The sequence below is a fragment of the Polistes dominula genome, unplaced genomic scaffold (assembly GCF_049000335.1).
Source record: "Polistes dominula isolate Pdom_NZ unplaced genomic scaffold, Pdom_raw_medaka contig_27, whole genome shotgun sequence".
Classification (NCBI taxonomy): Eukaryota; Metazoa; Arthropoda; class Insecta; order Hymenoptera; family Vespidae; genus Polistes; species Polistes dominula.
The window spans coordinates 392,590-408,352 of record NW_028300906.1 but is presented as its reverse complement, the minus strand read 5'-3'; the positions used below and the strand labels follow the sequence as shown (position 1 = coordinate 408,352).

The following is a 15,763-nucleotide window of genomic DNA, read 5'->3' as shown; positions in this document are numbered from 1 at the left end:
AAGGGATGACGTTCGTGTTGTCATTTATCTCTCTCTCTCTCTCTCTCTCTCTCTCACTCTCTTTCTCTCTATCTGTTAGTCTGTCTGTCTGTCTGTCTGTCTTCTCTCCTCATTTTATGGCTTTTGTCTCCGAGTAAAGAGCTCGTTCGGCCGCCGAAAGCCCGCAATCTCCGCCAATTAGCGACGATTTCGTAAATCGAGTCGTAGCCGCGAATTAATTGGTCCTCGACTTTCTTTACCAGCCCTCTCCCCTCTCTCTCTCTCTCTCTCTTATCTCTCCCTCAACCCTCTCTTTACGCTCCTCCTTTCTTGCGAGCTTTTGCGAAGTACTCGAAACATTCACTCGTACCACCACCATCACCACCACCACCACCACCACCACCACCACCCTGAAACCCTCAACGACAAAATATATTTCTCCGATAGCAATCACAACCCTCCGATAAATCACGAATCCCACAAATAATTTTCCGAGTACGTACGAAAGAAGAAAAAAAAAACCCCCCTCTGATATGTCGTATATTTATTTTTTCTTATTTTTTTCTTTCTTTTTTTTTTTTTTGTAACATTTCATTTTCTACATTTTTGCGAAATAATATATTTTTTATTTCGATCCTACGTACATGATTAATGTAATATACGTGTACGTATGTGTGTGTGTGTGTATATATATTTTATTAAGTTCCATGAAATTAAAAAATTTTCTCTACCTTGCAATCCCTTGCCGTAATATGTTAATTTCTATTTCATTTTACCTCAAAAACTATCTTACATTTTAAAAAATACGCTATGTGTATATATAATATTATAATAATAATAATAAATAAATAAATATTAGGTCGAGTCATAAGTAACTTCTGTAGAATCTATTTTTCGTATTTACCTGCTATAAGTCACCGAAACAAACGAAATTTTTGATATCATTGTATAGATGAAGATTCAGTTAGTCTTCTGTTAAAATTTTTGATGTAGTCAATGTTACATTTAACAGTTTATCTTAACTTCTGAAATGGATAGTAAAAAGTGCATATTTGACATGTAATATGCTTTAGAAATTGAAACAAAGCAATAGCACTAAAGTGGCAACTGAAAAAATGTACAGCGTATACAGGTGAAGGATTGATAACTCATAAGGCAGTCAGAAATTGGTTTGTAAAATTTCGTTCTGAAGATACGACCTTAAAAGACGGAAATTTAATAGATACGTCCAACAAATACAAAGAGTGCAAACAAAAAAAAACACCATGAAAAGTGGTGTCGTGCACTTATTAGTGACAGAAACGTTATTCTTTGTCTCATAGAAAACAGAAGTTATTTATGACTCGACATAAAAACATAATAACAAAAAAAGGTGTACGTAATTAAAAAGGGAGGGAATTCCCCGGTTAACAGTTTAATAATCCCAGTCATCATTATTTCATAATATACAAAAAAATAGCTACAAATTGTGTATAATACAGGATGATACTAATAAAAATATAATATTGGACAATAGTTTCTTTCTATTTTTATCTCTTATCGAGATACACATTAGAGAAATAAGATGAAGAAAGAGAAAAGTAATAAAGAGAGACAAATAATAAAGATAATTCTCTTATCATCGAATAAATTAATCAACTAAAGAGAACGTATAATCAACCATTCGTTATCTTAATTATCCTTATTTTTTTTTTTTTTTTTTTTTTTTTTTTTTTAATATCATACGCGTGATCGTACGATATCTAACATTTCACGTCCATTCAGAAACACACAAGGTCCAAGTATGAATGAACTCGTTTCACGTCGATCATTCTATCTCTCTCTATCTCGTTCGTTCCACTCTCATTCACAACGCGCATATGCTGAATAAACAAACAGTCGATTGGCAAGCATAAAACCACAACGATTCTATCTTTTTCTTTCTTACTCTTTATCTCTTCCTCTCTTCCTCTCTCTCTCTCTCTCTCTGTCCCTCTTACTTTTTTTTAATCGTTATTTAAAAAATTCTTTCTGCCAATTGCAGACCTTCGAATAAGTCAAGATAGAGAGAAAGTTAATACGAGGACCACCATGATGTGTTTCCGGAATTATGGTAATCGATGACACAGTCGAAGTTCTGTCTTCGTGCAGCTGTGAATTAAACTTTGCTCTCTTCTCTCTTTCGAGAAAGAGAGGGAGAGAGAGAGAGAGAGAGAGAGATTTGTCTTTCGTACAAAATGTCATTTTATTAACACTAAATTTACGAATGTTTTGTTCATTATTTTTTAATGACTTACAAACATTGTTTGAATGAAGGGTTGACTAAAAGGGAGAAATTTCATTATGTAACTAAAAAAATCAATATATATTTAATAAAAAAATAATAATATTATATTATTATTAGTATTCTAATATAATTTCATTTATATTAATTATTTTTATTTATTATTATACCAGAAAAGAATAATTTATATAGTAATAAGAAGGTTAATATATAGTAAATCCTCCCTTACATTATAACCTCCCTTACTAAGAAATATATAAGTAAATTGAAATAACATTATATAAACTTTGAAATAATTATCAACAGTGATATATCAGTATTTAATTAAACTATATCACATATTACATTTTTTAATTTACATTTATATATACATTTATATATTTATTATTATTATTATTATTATTATTTATATTTTATAATATATGTAGCAACAAAATTTGAAATGAGTCAAACTCTGCTCATTTCCCATAAATTTATTGTTAAATCGAATCGTTCGTTTGTTTTTGATAATATAGAAAATATTTCTCTTGATTAAAATCGTGATAAAAAAAAAAAAACATAATTATATATTATTGTTAATTGGTAATTTTTATAAAAATGTTTTTATTAACACATAGAAAGAGACACACACGCTTGTATATTCGAAGAAAAAAAAAGGAAAAGAAAAAAGATAAAAATATAAAAGAGAGAGAAAGAGAGAGAGAGAGAGAGTATAGGATCGCGTATTCGTTCTCGAAAGATGCTTTTCATCGGAAGAACCCATGAGGGGGTCTGATTGGTGAAGGGAGAAGGACGAGAAGATGGAGGGCTCGAGGGTGAGGCTAAGACAGGAGAAGCGGGACGGGGGCCAATCAGAGAGCCACGGACTTGGAGGATGTCGTTGCCAGGCAACGAAACACACCCCAACACCCGAGGGGAGAAAACCCCTGAGGCTGCTCTCGTCGTTCTCTTTCTCTTTCATTCTCTCTCTTTCTCTCTCTCTCTCTCTCTCTCTCGTATAGCATCGATACAGTCGGTGCCGAAAGTTATCGCACCCTTGAGAGCCGCCCTTTCGACCCTGCCGTACCGGATTTCTCTTTTGCGCAAGCGGATGCTCATGGACAATTAAGCCACCACTGACGATGAGAGTCCAACAAGGGGAAGTTGAAAGTGAGAAGAGGAAAAGATAGAGATAGATGATAACAGTCAAACTTCTTTTTCCTTTGTCTCCTTTTTTTTTCTATTTTCAAAACACTGTTATTACTTTTTATACTTTTAATCATTCTTAGTTAAGATTGGATTAATGGTTTTTTATTTTTTTTTTTTTTTTATTTTTATTTCATCCTAGTCATTTAAACTAGCATCATTGAAACGTAGTATACCGAATAAATTTTAAGATATACGAATATAAATGTAATTATATATAAAAGTACTTATATATAGTACTTAATACTAAAAGTATTTATATTTTATAATTTGTATATTAGGTGGACCGGAAAGTAATGTCGCTTTCTCTAATCTTAAATTGAAACGAATAAATTTCTAACAAATTTATATTTTCAATCAATAACATAACAACTTTGATAACAACCTTGTTATCAAAAACCTTTTTTTCATCTAATATGCAAATTTTTAATATCAAATTGATCAAAATCAATCGGTTTTTGATAAGAAAAAAAAAATATACAAAATTTGACATTTGTAGAAACGACATTACTTTCCGGTTCACCTAATATTATATAATTTAATTTTATAATATATATATATGTATATATATTTTCTTTCATTTTATTATTTAAACCATGATTTAAACCCTCGGAAAGATCCGAATAAAAATAAATATTATGATCTCTCTCTCTCTCTCTCTCTCTCTTGATCATCATGATCCATTCGCCTGGCAAATAAAATTTTTCTTTGGTTATCTTTTCAATCGTGCTTTCAAATATCCCTTTTAAAACTCAACTTCATTTATCGAAATCCGATTAAACATACATATACTACTAATACATACATATCAAGCCAATTGAAGGATAACAATTGTCATTGAAAAACGTTCATTCCTATTTTTCTGACTCCTTAAATCTTAGGAAAAGGATTAAGACGCTTCTTCATCCTTTGAATTGTTCCTTTTTCTTTTTTATTCTTTTTTTTTTTTTTTGTTATCTCTTTTTTTCAATCCTTCCTTCTCGAGTAGACGACCTTTAGATCCTTATATATCTCTATTCCCTACGATTTCTCTTGTACTTTTTTCACCAACGAGAGGATTAAATCGTTCTATTGGCCTTTACCAATAGAATCCCCATGATCCTTTCACGTGCTAACAAGAGCAGCGATCACTGTTTTGACATTCGTTTTCTTTTTTTCCTTTTTTGCTTTGCTTTGCTTTGCTTTCCTTCCCTTCCGCCTCCATCCCCTTTCGTGTAAAGCTATGTAAAAAAAAAAAATAAATAAATAAAAAAGAAATAAGCCAAAGAACAAATCCCTTTGTTTCAAGTGTGACGAATGTTTAAAGTACATGTGTAAAAAATTTGTATTTATTTATTTTGTAGAAATAGTTGGCAAGGGGGAAGGCAATAATAAGAAGGATGAATGTTGTGGTGAACAAAATAACAAAGGTATTTCATATTGAAATTATTTCAAACCATTTCAAATTCATTATTCATTTTATATTTTAATTGTTGATGATAGGTTCTTTTTCTTCTTCTTCTTCTTCTTCTGCGTCCGATACAACGAATCTTACAAGTACTAGAAAATTAAATGAACCTCTCTACGAAAAAATATTTAATTTGTGCAATGCTTTTGGCGATGAAGAGTAAATATAATAATATATACTTTTAATATATATAGATGATGTAATGCACGTGAAAGATTAGTATTGATTGAGATTTTATTTATTTAAGGGGAAAATGCAAAAAAAGGGCACCAAAAATTTATTATACTACCAGAACGCATCGTCAAATAAAACAAGTCGTGAAGGAACTTGGTAGAACCGTCTATAAAAATACAAAGTAACAACACAATTAAATGATTAAATTAATTAAAAAAAACTAATGATCATTTTTGATATGTTGTAATATAAGACAAATGATTAAAATAATGTCTACCTTTTCAGAATGACTATACTAAGTAGTCGTGAACACACTTGCATTCAAGATGTTCCTGGAAATAAAACTGAACTTTGTCATAATCTACTAGATCCTGAAAAGGTTATTATATAATTCAAGTTAATAATAAAAATGAACAAATGAATAAAATCTAATGAATTGTCTTTTAAACGAAGAAATACATACTTTTTCTTATTTACAGTCATCCGAATGTCCTTTTTACAATAATAACAATAAAAAGTTATTATCAAGTTTTGCTCAATTGAAATGTAAAGGAATGTCGATGCCATTTGATATAGAAGATATAGTTAAAGTTGGTAAAAAGTATAATCTATGTCCATATTTTGGTACTAAAAGTTTAATTGAAGAAGCTGACATTATTTTTTGTCCGTACAATTATATCATTGATCCAGAAATTCGTGAAAGCGTAAGAAGAAAATCATGTTTTTTTTAGTTTTTATATAATAATTGCATGAAAAAAATAAAAATAAAAAAATTAAAAAATCTATTTCAAAATTTGATGAAATCTGAATGAATAATCTTTCTCTATCTTTCTTAACTCAAATAGAGGATCATGTTGATTTTGTTTAGATGCAAATCAATTTAAGAGATCAAGTTGTCATATTTGACGAGGGTCATAATATCGAAGATATCTGTCGCCGAGTTGCTGGTGCCCAATTTTCAACAGTCGAACTACAAGTTATCATAGACAATTGCAAAGTGTTACTATCTCAACCATTCATTGAACCTGTTGAACTTGACGCTTATAATACCATCCAACAATATGTGACTATGCTTAAAGAGTTCATGAATCAAACTCCCCTCTCTTATACGGTATTTTTTGTTTTCTTTTCTTTTGTTTTTATTTCATTTAATCGATTTTGATGAAATTAATCATAAAATTATTGTATATTTTTAGAAAAATAGTGCAGAAATGACAAGTTCTATATGGACGGGTAACCAATTAATAGGATTATTGGAAATGAACGATATTGGTTTGGAAGGAATCACGAAATTAGCAGTGGCTGTACGATTTGTTATAGATGAATTTAATAAAGCGAAAGAAAATGTTCATAATACTAAATTGTATAACAAAAATTTAACAATTTCACGAATAACAAAAATGCTTCTTCACAGTATAACCCTTGCTTTAAAAACAATAGCAACGCAAGAGTATGAAAATGATTACAAAGCTTATATAGACGAATCGTACTGTACGGATCTAACTGACAAAGTATGTAAAGATACTTTTTATTTTTCTAAATATAATTTCGTTATATTTATTTTCTTTATTCTTCTTCTTCTAGAATTTAAACGAAAGTTGGATGCTATCACGAAAGGTAGTAGGAAAACGTTTAAGAACATTTAGGTTGATTTGCTTGAACCCGGCTATCATATTTGGCCCTTTGGCACGACAGGTCAGATCAATTATTTTAGCATCAGGTACCTTAACCCCAACGGAATCTTTTGAGAGTGAACTTGGAACGAAATTTGCCGATATCCATTTTACCGATCACGTTATCAGCAAAGATCGGGTGTTTGTAAAATGCGTGCCAAAGGGACCAAGTGGAACGCTTCTAAAGGCTAACTTTACCAATGTGAATACTTGGCAATTCCAGGTCATTTTTAACAATAGATTTTTGCTTCCTTTTGACTTTATAATCAAATAATGAATTATTATACAATAATAACTGATTGTTTATTACATATCGACAGGATGAACTAGGTCAATTGATACTTAAAGTCATCGAAGCCGTACCTCATGGAATATTATGTTTCTTTTCATCATATATAATGATGAATAATCAAATCACTAGATGGAAATTTACTCAAATTTGGCAACAAATAGAAAAATATAAAAAGATCTTTGTGGAACCTCGGGAGAGTTCTGATCTAAAAGATGTGATGGAACAATATCGTGAAGTAATAAACGAAACGTCGGAAGTAAATGTTGATAATAACAAAGACCAGCATTATTCAGGTGCCATTTTATTTGCCGTATTTCGTGGTAAAGTCGCCGAAGGTATTGACTTCAGCGATGACGAGGCGCGTTGCGTTATTACGGTAAACATTTAATTGACTATTATTTAATATCACGATTGTGAGTGTGAAATTCAATTAAAAGGTATTCTATGATGTTTGTTAGATCGGGATTCCATATCCTGTAAAAAGTAGCAAGGATATCCAAATGAAGTGGGAATACAACGACAAAAACATTTCAAGAGGACTACTTAGGGGTTCCGATTGGTACAATATTCAAGCCTTTAGAGCTTACAATCAAGCAGTAGGTCGGTGCATTCGTCACAAAAATGATTGGGGTGCCATTTTATTGGTAGATGAAAGGTAGGTTTGTTTTTATTATTGTCATTTGTCAATATATTATCTTTAAAGGACTTTAATTATTACAATTTTTCTAGGTTTTTAGTACAAACATACCAAAGTAGTTTACCCAAGTGGACACGCAATGCGGTGAGAATTAATCAACTTAACGAATCCATATTATTGTTATTACTTTCATGTTATTTTTCTTTTTCTTTTTCTTCTTCTTCTTTTCTGCAGCTACTCAAAAATAGTCATAATGAAAATATTGCGGAGGAGCTCAAAACTTTTGTCCAATCGATAAAGACGCCATTATAGGAAGATGTGGCATAACTTGTGTAAAAATAATACAATGTAATCGTTAAAACGTTTAATTATGTTATTTCATAGAATATAAGCAGATATTTCTTGAAATAACTAAACGCTTTGAGAAAGCATATAATAAGAATTTTGTTATACAACAATATAATTATAATAAACACTCTTTTGTAATTGTCATAGCTGTCGTCGTCGTCGTAGGAAATGTAATTAAATCCCTTAAATAAATAGAGAAACCTTATCTCAAAATTAGATAGATTATTAACCTTCATTTAGGAGGCCCAAAAATAAAGAATTGAAATAATTTCAAAATAAAGAAAAACAAATTTTATTCTCCGGATATTTTTCTTCTACTTGGCCATACAATTTCTCTTTGTTATTTTAACTATAATTGCGTTCTAGTATTTTATATAATATAACTAATATAAAAGTACATAATCTTTATCTATTTCATATTTTGATTAAACCCTTCTGGTCAGATATTTCATGAAATAACCAGTTATTCTATAAAATAATAAATTTACCTTGTTATTTATTTCAAGCGTCAATTCGTATCTCTTTTTTCAATGAACCTCAGTTGTTTCTTTTTCATTCTCTTTAGTTTAGCGGTATTTTTAATCTGAGGAAGAGATAAATTAACAAAACGAATAGAATGAAGAAAATATTACTTAATTTGATTAATCTTAGAAAAGAACAAATATAATAATATCTATACTCACAATTTGTACAACTTCACCCTTCTTTCTATTTTCCTCAGCTCTTTTCAAATTTTCTATCCTCCGTTGTTTCTTAGCCTCTTTCTCTGCTTGTTTTTTTTCTTTGATAGCTCTTGACATATCTTTAGCGCGTTGCAAATTCTCTTTTAATTTTTGTTTCTTTTCAAATGATAATTTGATACCTCTACTTTTGACAATAGATGAAAATCTAAAATAAATACAATTAAATATACATAATTATAAAAGATAAATTATTAAGAATTATTGAGATATGATGATATATCTACCTCTTTTTTGGTTCTTTCCATATTCTACCAGATTTAGGTTTTCCCTTTGGAATATCTTGTTCAAAAGATATTTTCTTTTTATTCTCTTCACTAATTTCACATATATTTGGTATATCGTCGTCGGACGACGAATCCTCATTAAGGATATCTTCCATTCTAATTGCTTTTTCTTCCATTTTTATTAATAATAAATATAAATTAACTAAACAAACATGACAAAATTCCTTTCACGTGTAAACTAGATTTTTTAGGTTAGAACGACTTCACGTGGATAAGTTCTATAAGAATATACTACTAGCGACGTCTACATCAAAATGAAGAACTAAGATCGATAGATAATGTGTGTAGCATGGTAAATGATCTACATTACCTTTAGATAATAATTGCTAGTTATCCACAAAGAAAAATCAATTATCAATGGAGTATAAAAGAAATATCACAAGTCGATAAAACAAGTTATTTACCTAGATACCATTTTTATCGACATGTCGATATTATAGATTTCTCTTTATATCGATAACAACAAAAGAATCAATTTTAGAAACATAATACGAGATATTATTTTTCACAAGTTATAAATTATGAAATAATTCACCGACTCCACAAACGTATTTTATTTGAAATTAACACTACTACTATTAACACTTTCTATCTTATATCTTTAAAATATATAATCTTTGATTATTACCCATATAATGAAATACAATTAAAGTTTACCCTACGAGTTATAATATAAAATATTTAAACGACTACATATTTAATATTTTATCAATAACAATTATAAATTAATTATTATCTAAATCTATATGTATATATATATAATTAATATTGCTATGATAATAATATATTGTATAAACTACATACGCGCGGTACGAATTATTCATAATATATAAAACAAGAAAACCCATAGAATCGATATGTATTATTAATATTATTATAGAGTCTTGGGTATTCGATTGGATTCGAAATTAGTCCACACCATCATAACACTTCATAGAATTCCGATAAGCAAAAAGGACAACTATTTAATGTGAAATAAAACGCGAAAAAATTATCACGTATTTCTTATCGTGGTAGTTATTATTTTGAGCGATCTTCTTCTTTTGTTTTTTCTTTTTATTTTTTATTTTAACTACCACCTGGGCTGTCCTTTTGCTGTTTCCGAATTCATATATTCATATTCAATGGCATTAATGGCACGTATTTTTCACTTGGCCGAAACTTATACTGCGAACACAATCTATTTGACACTGCTTCGTCGTAACCATTCCTGTAAAAAAAAAAAAAACATAATACAAAGATTAAATTAATGATATATATATATAAATCATTTCTATAAAATCACTTTTATGAAAAAACATGGTAAATGTTAGTATATAAAACAAACAAAAAAACAAAGATTATTATTTTAGTATCGTTTTTAGTATTATTGCCACACAACCACCATCACCGTTACCACCATCACAACCACCATTTTTCTCTGTTATCAATGAATTAATAAACATACTAATTAAATTAGTAAAAACAAAAAAAGAGACACATAATTTTCTAATACTTCAATGGTCATTTAATATTTCTCTCCAATGATTTTGAAAGTAATTGAAAATATTTGTTTGGAAACGTCTTATTCTGGCAATTATATCCTCGGTGAACTTTAACAGTGGTGACTCGTTTATATTATTGTTACTTCTTCCAGTTTCCATACGGTTGTTATAATTGAGTGGCTCGTAACTCGGTGAATGTTTCCAAAGTGGAATGCATTCTTCTAATAATAATCTATATTTGTTTATACAAAAACAAAATCTTATCTAATTGTTATTAATGATAAAGGATTAACCAAAAGTTATGATTAGAAATATTTGATAGATTGTAACAAACAAAAAAACTACAATCCTAGCTTGTAAAGATAATCGAACTTAACTAAAAAGTTGATAAAATTGCAAAAGAAAATAATTGAGCCGTTTACTTTGTAAGTGACCTAAGTCCATTTATATTCGAATCGAGATAGATATTGAAGGATTTGCGTTGGAATCAATTTCAAAATATATGATTGGACTTATAGACCACTTTCGAAATAAACAGACTTAATTGATTTTAAAATACACCTTGGAAAGAAACTTGTGGTTCACCCTGACAAATAAATTGATGCGCTTTAGAAATGAATCATTGAGAAGATTTTGAGTAAAAATACCTTTGCCATTGGGAACATGGCCGTCTCTCTTTGAAACAAGTTACTTGTATAACATTGAAGAAAAGGGCACCGATAGTATTGGCAACCTCGGTATTAAGATTTTGCAAACATCTTCGAAACTTGGCATCGCAGTCGCAATGCGAACGTGTGAAAGGTGAATTGTTACATATACCATGAATACATTGTTGAGACGACATTGCTATTGGACAATGATCGTGTTCCCTGCAGCATGCATCTTCTGCTGCATGTTGACCTAAATCATCGTAAGAACTTGCCACGTTTCCAGGTCCGCACCATTTTGTTCCAGGATAAATCAATCCACCTGCAGGTGTTCGATTCTAATGACAAAGTTACATTAAAAATTAATTGACATACTCAATTGTTTTCTTTTCAACAAAGTAAGTATAAAATCATTATCCTTGACAACTTGGCAGGTAGGCAGGTGCGATAAGAAATATCGTATTGTAATAAAAATAAAAATAAAATAAAAAAGACAATGATAACAACTAAAAATGTATGAAACGTTCATAAAGTTTTTATACGATCTAACGTTCGTTATATTTTTGTTAGACACGATATATAAATAAAAGAGAATTTGTTTCAAAGTTTGATAATTTGATTTCAATAAGTTTTACGTTTACTTTAGAAGCCAAACAAGTTTCTTCAAGATCAGCAACGAGATTGCTTGGCATTTGCCGAACTTTCTTCGGATCAGCACCGAGTATCATTCTTTGGATTACACCTCTATCATTGTAAAGTGAACAAATTGGTTCGCCAGCATTTAACTCTACCATTCTGGACATTGTTGTATCAGCAACAAGCACGCTTGCCATTGTTTTTTGGGCCCATAGGACCGACAAAATGCATAATGAAGCAGTCAGCATCTGTAATGTAAAATAAGTAAAATTCATTTATAAATTGTATACAAGTCATTCTAAACGTTTGAAATAAGCAAGGGGAGTAGTTAAAATCTCATACAATAGCATAAAAGAATGTTTCCTTCTATATACATAATATGTATTTGAGGATAGTAATTGCTCGTTGGTGAGGAGGGTCGGAGTCGAACAGATTGGCCTGCACGTATCCCGGTCACTTTAACGAGTCATTTGAGGGGTAGATCGATTAAATGTCGACTAGCCTGATATATTAACCATTATTATTTATTTTTCTTCTTTCCGACCAGGTCAAACTCATCGTCCTCGATAACTATACTTTATCTGGAAGCTTTTTGCGATCTTTTACATTTACTTTTTTCACTATTTTTATTATCATTTATATACTACAAATCATTTCAACAATTTGTTGCTTTTTTCTTGATTTTTTTTTCTCATAATTTTGAAATAACAATTTTCAATAAATTTGTTATAAAAATGAAATCAATATGAGATCACGAAAAACAACTAAAAAAAGGATATTACAAAATCGTGCATTCGTCAAATCGTGAAGTCGATATAGTCGATGTATTTTTCAAAGTCATCATTTAACCTTCGAAGATAAAAGAAAGAGAATTTCTTTAAGCATAGTCGTTAGTCAATGTTTGTTTCAATTTTAAAGTTTTATTTTCATAAAAAAAACTAACTGTAAAAAAAAGGAGTAGGATAAAAAGCTAAGAAAGAAAAATTGCTCAGAGAGTTTGATGTTTATAATATATCGCATAATGAAACGACAAAATCTACAAGTAAATTCTTACTCAAGGTTTTTTTCATTCATTTCCTTAATTTTTTACGCTCTGTATGTTTTTATACATATATAATAATAAAAATGAAAAAGAAATGATTACGAAACAGACATCAATACAATGGCGTATCTCAATTTAGGTCAAGATCGAAGAAGGATCTGACATTGAACGTTCGACTTCGATTTCATCTTATTATAACAAGCTATTACTTTCCTTATTTAATATTTTTTCGTATAACATCTCTTTCTACTTTCGACTCTCTCATCGAATTTTACAAAATGAATTATTAAACCAGTAACCTTGTGTTAAAATAAACAAAATAATAATAGATTATTTAATTGACGAATTTTTTAAATTAAAATTCAATTAAAATACAAATCTTGGATTTGTCATTCTTTCTTATTTTTTTTTTTTTTAAATTTATTTTTATCCTATTTTATTAGTTATATTAAATGAAATAGAAAATTCTTTTGAAAACACTTTTGAAATTCAAAGATTCTTTCTTTTCAATGGATGGATGGACATTGACATTCTCAATTGCAAAACTAATGACTATGTTTGCGTTCCTTGAAGATAATTGCTATGATGAAGAAAAACTTTAAAACCTATAAAGAAAAAAAAAACACATACGCACACAAAAATAAAATAATTTGAAAAAAATAATGATATTTATTAGAGAAAAAAAAAATATATTAGATTATTTGTAATCAAATATAAAGTATTGAAAACGTTGATGGGGTTGATCTCATAACTTGCAAATTATTCTCGATATTGACCCTGTTAAACGAGACAACCGATTGAATCGTCCTAATTCGAGAGACTGATCCTGAAATCACTAGATTCAAACGAGAGCAACGTTGATCTCGTATTAACGATGATGAGATGTGGGTCAGTCTGCTTTTATTGACGTACTTGTCCCTTGAACCTGAACGAATCTAATCGATTATCGTTACTATTAAAATGCTGATCGATGATAAATCAATGATAAATCAATGATAAATCAATGACAATTCTAAAACAATCATTTAAATAGATTTATATATGCGTGAAATATGAATGAATTGTATAAAATATGCATATATTCAAATATATTCAAATGATCGTTTAGAAATAAAGATTTATTTTTGAAAATAAGGATGAACTTGATAAAATAATGCAGAAATCGATAGATGGGTGATACCACATGGTTGGCATTTTGCGTTATACGAGGTCAAAACAAAAGAACGAGTAAATTAAACTTGAATCGATAATAAGATATGAAATGTTTACTTTTTTTCTTTCCTAAGGTTTCTTCTTCAATGGACTTATACGTTTCACCGATTGTTATCTACTTGATAAAAGTCTACCACCAACATTTCTCAATCGTAGATAACAATTTTTCTTTTTTTAAATATAAAAAAAGAAATGTAAATAGTTTACTACATAAAGTAAATAAGGAATTTTTTTGTTTTTTGTTTTAAATATAAATCAAATAAAAATGAAAGAATAAATGCGATAAAAAAAAAGAAAATAATTATTGATATAAAAATAATGAAAAATGTGAACAGCTACGAAAGAAAAATCAAATATATATCAAGCTTTTAAGATATCAATTCTCTACTTATCCTAATTATTTTAGATCTACTACTTCAATTAATTTTACATTTTAATTTGTTATTAACATTTAGTTAGCCGAAGCTAACTGTCTCTCCCCTCTTATTCCTTCAATTGAATGTTAATATCGATATTTTTATTTGGATAAATTATGAAATTTTTGTCGGCACGATTGCGAGTAAAATATATTTATTCAAATTTGTGGTTTAAATAAATTCGACCTTACCTCCTCTAAAGATCAAGATGTCAGTAGTTTATTAACCAATTTGAGAAAGAAAAAAAAAGAAGAAGAGAAAAAAAAAAGAGAGAGAGAGAGAGAGAGCGAGAGCGTGTCGACTCGAGAAAATTGTAGAAATCAAACTGTCAGAGGGTTTGGAAAACGAACTGACAGGTGCGACACACAACACACATAGGTGGTATAGGGCATCTGACCTGCGCAACCCCTAAAAGGAGTACCCTAGGAAAGTGGTGCAGTGCGGAACGATCAGCCTAACAGTATACACCTCGTATCATCAGTAATTCATTATCATTACTAATAATTAACATTCTCATTCAAAAAATAATTACAAAATATCTCGTCTAACGTGCGTTAATATTATCAAAAGGGATTAATCGACTTTTATTCAAATTTAATTAATCGTCAAATATTAAACCAAATGATTGCAAATAAAGTGTTCGACGTATTAGTGTTACAAAATTAAAATTACAATTACTCCAATATAATGAATACAATTCATTAAGAGAAAAAGAAAAACAAAAGAAAAAATTAATTATTCGAATAATAATAATAATAATTAATTAAGGAGCGTGTAATTAAATTTACGTACATTAAATTTGTCTTGACAACTCTATGATATCAGGTGAGAAAAAGCGTCGACCTTCTTTATTTTGTTCTATGACTCGTCGATTTGAAGAATAATAATGGTCCACCTTAAAATATTAGTCTTTCTTAAGCAGACAAAAAATTTGTTAGTCACTCTTCAGCGGTTGCTAACGGACTGATCCGTTCGTTCGAACGTCAGGACACTAATATTCGTGAACAGCACACATCGTACGTATTAGGGGAGACTATAATCACGTGACGAATGTTTATAAGTAACTATAACATTGCAAAGAGACGTAATCTGACATTTCAAATTGATCTAATCACCCGATAAAAATTGTATATAATTTTTCTAATAAACAAATTATTTTTTAACTCATGATCTTTCACTTATCTTAACAAGATATTTTTTTTCTCTCTTATCATCAATTTGTAAGGAAAATTATTTTTCATTGACTAACACGCCACCGTCTAGATAGATATTACTCATTTTCACATTGACTGATTTTATCG

At 29.4% G+C, this 15,763-nt stretch overlaps 3 protein-coding genes across 12 annotated transcripts in view; 1 reads left to right on the top strand and 2 right to left on the bottom strand.

The window, feature by feature from the left end:
• LOC107070280 (Fanconi anemia group J protein) overlaps positions 1-8,203 on the top strand; it is a 47,668-nt gene extending 39,465 nt beyond the window's left edge. For 2 of the 3 annotated variants that reach the window (XM_089179604.1, XM_089179603.1), the window contains exons 6-16: positions 4,771-4,836; positions 4,910-5,033; positions 5,122-5,229; positions 5,334-5,427; positions 5,528-5,752; positions 5,917-6,159; positions 6,245-6,559; positions 6,633-6,944; positions 7,042-7,389; positions 7,472-7,668; positions 7,743-8,203. In XM_089179604.1, coding sequence (XP_089035730.1) covers positions 4,771-4,836; positions 4,910-5,033; positions 5,122-5,229; positions 5,334-5,427; positions 5,528-5,752; positions 5,917-6,159; positions 6,245-6,559; positions 6,633-6,944; positions 7,042-7,389; positions 7,472-7,668; positions 7,743-7,962 — 2,252 coding nt within the window. In that variant the 3' untranslated portion in view covers positions 7,963-8,203. The remainder of the gene's footprint in view (positions 1-4,770; positions 4,837-4,909; positions 5,034-5,121; positions 5,230-5,333; positions 5,428-5,527; positions 5,753-5,916; positions 6,160-6,244; positions 6,560-6,632; positions 6,945-7,041; positions 7,390-7,471; positions 7,669-7,742) is intronic. The other variant, XM_089179605.1, reaches the window with a different exon arrangement.
• Positions 3,116-9,409, bottom strand: LOC107070281 (coiled-coil domain-containing protein 86). Of its 5 annotated transcripts, XR_016178971.1 has the most exons (5): positions 8,966-9,409; positions 8,682-8,886; positions 8,487-8,581; positions 4,233-4,647; positions 3,116-4,115 (listed from the first exon to the last, which is right to left on the bottom strand). XR_016178971.1 is itself a non-coding variant. In XM_015328321.2 (4 exons), exons 1-3 carry the CDS (start codon positions 9,139-9,141, stop codon positions 8,507-8,509), a joined length of 456 nt encoding a protein of 151 aa, XP_015183807.1. In that variant the 5' UTR covers positions 9,142-9,409; the 3' UTR covers positions 3,116-4,647; positions 8,487-8,506. The 5 variants fall into 5 exon arrangements, 4 of the variants coding, with proteins under 4 accessions (XP_015183807.1, XP_015183806.1, XP_015183808.1 ...); XM_015328321.2 differs by having other exon boundaries at positions 3,116-4,647; XM_015328320.2 differs by lacking the exons at positions 3,116-4,115; positions 4,233-4,647 and adding an exon at positions 7,705-7,977.
• Positions 9,410-9,555: 146 nt separating this feature from the next.
• LOC107070285 (acidic phospholipase A2 PA4) lies at positions 9,556-15,701 on the bottom strand. 4 transcript variants are annotated; one of them, XM_015328325.2, is made up of 4 exons: positions 15,255-15,701; positions 11,792-12,040; positions 11,157-11,494; positions 9,556-10,235 (listed from the first exon to the last, which is right to left on the bottom strand). In XM_015328325.2, exons 2-4 carry the CDS (start codon positions 12,038-12,040, stop codon positions 10,133-10,135), a joined length of 690 nt encoding a protein of 229 aa, XP_015183811.1. In that variant the 5' UTR covers positions 15,255-15,701; the 3' UTR covers positions 9,556-10,132. The 4 variants fall into 4 exon arrangements, with proteins under 4 accessions (XP_015183811.1, XP_015183815.1, XP_015183814.1 ...); XM_015328329.2 differs by having other exon boundaries at positions 11,798-12,040; XM_015328328.2 differs by lacking the exon at positions 15,255-15,701 and adding an exon at positions 14,654-15,215.
• Between the last annotated feature and the right edge of the window lie 62 nt (positions 15,702-15,763).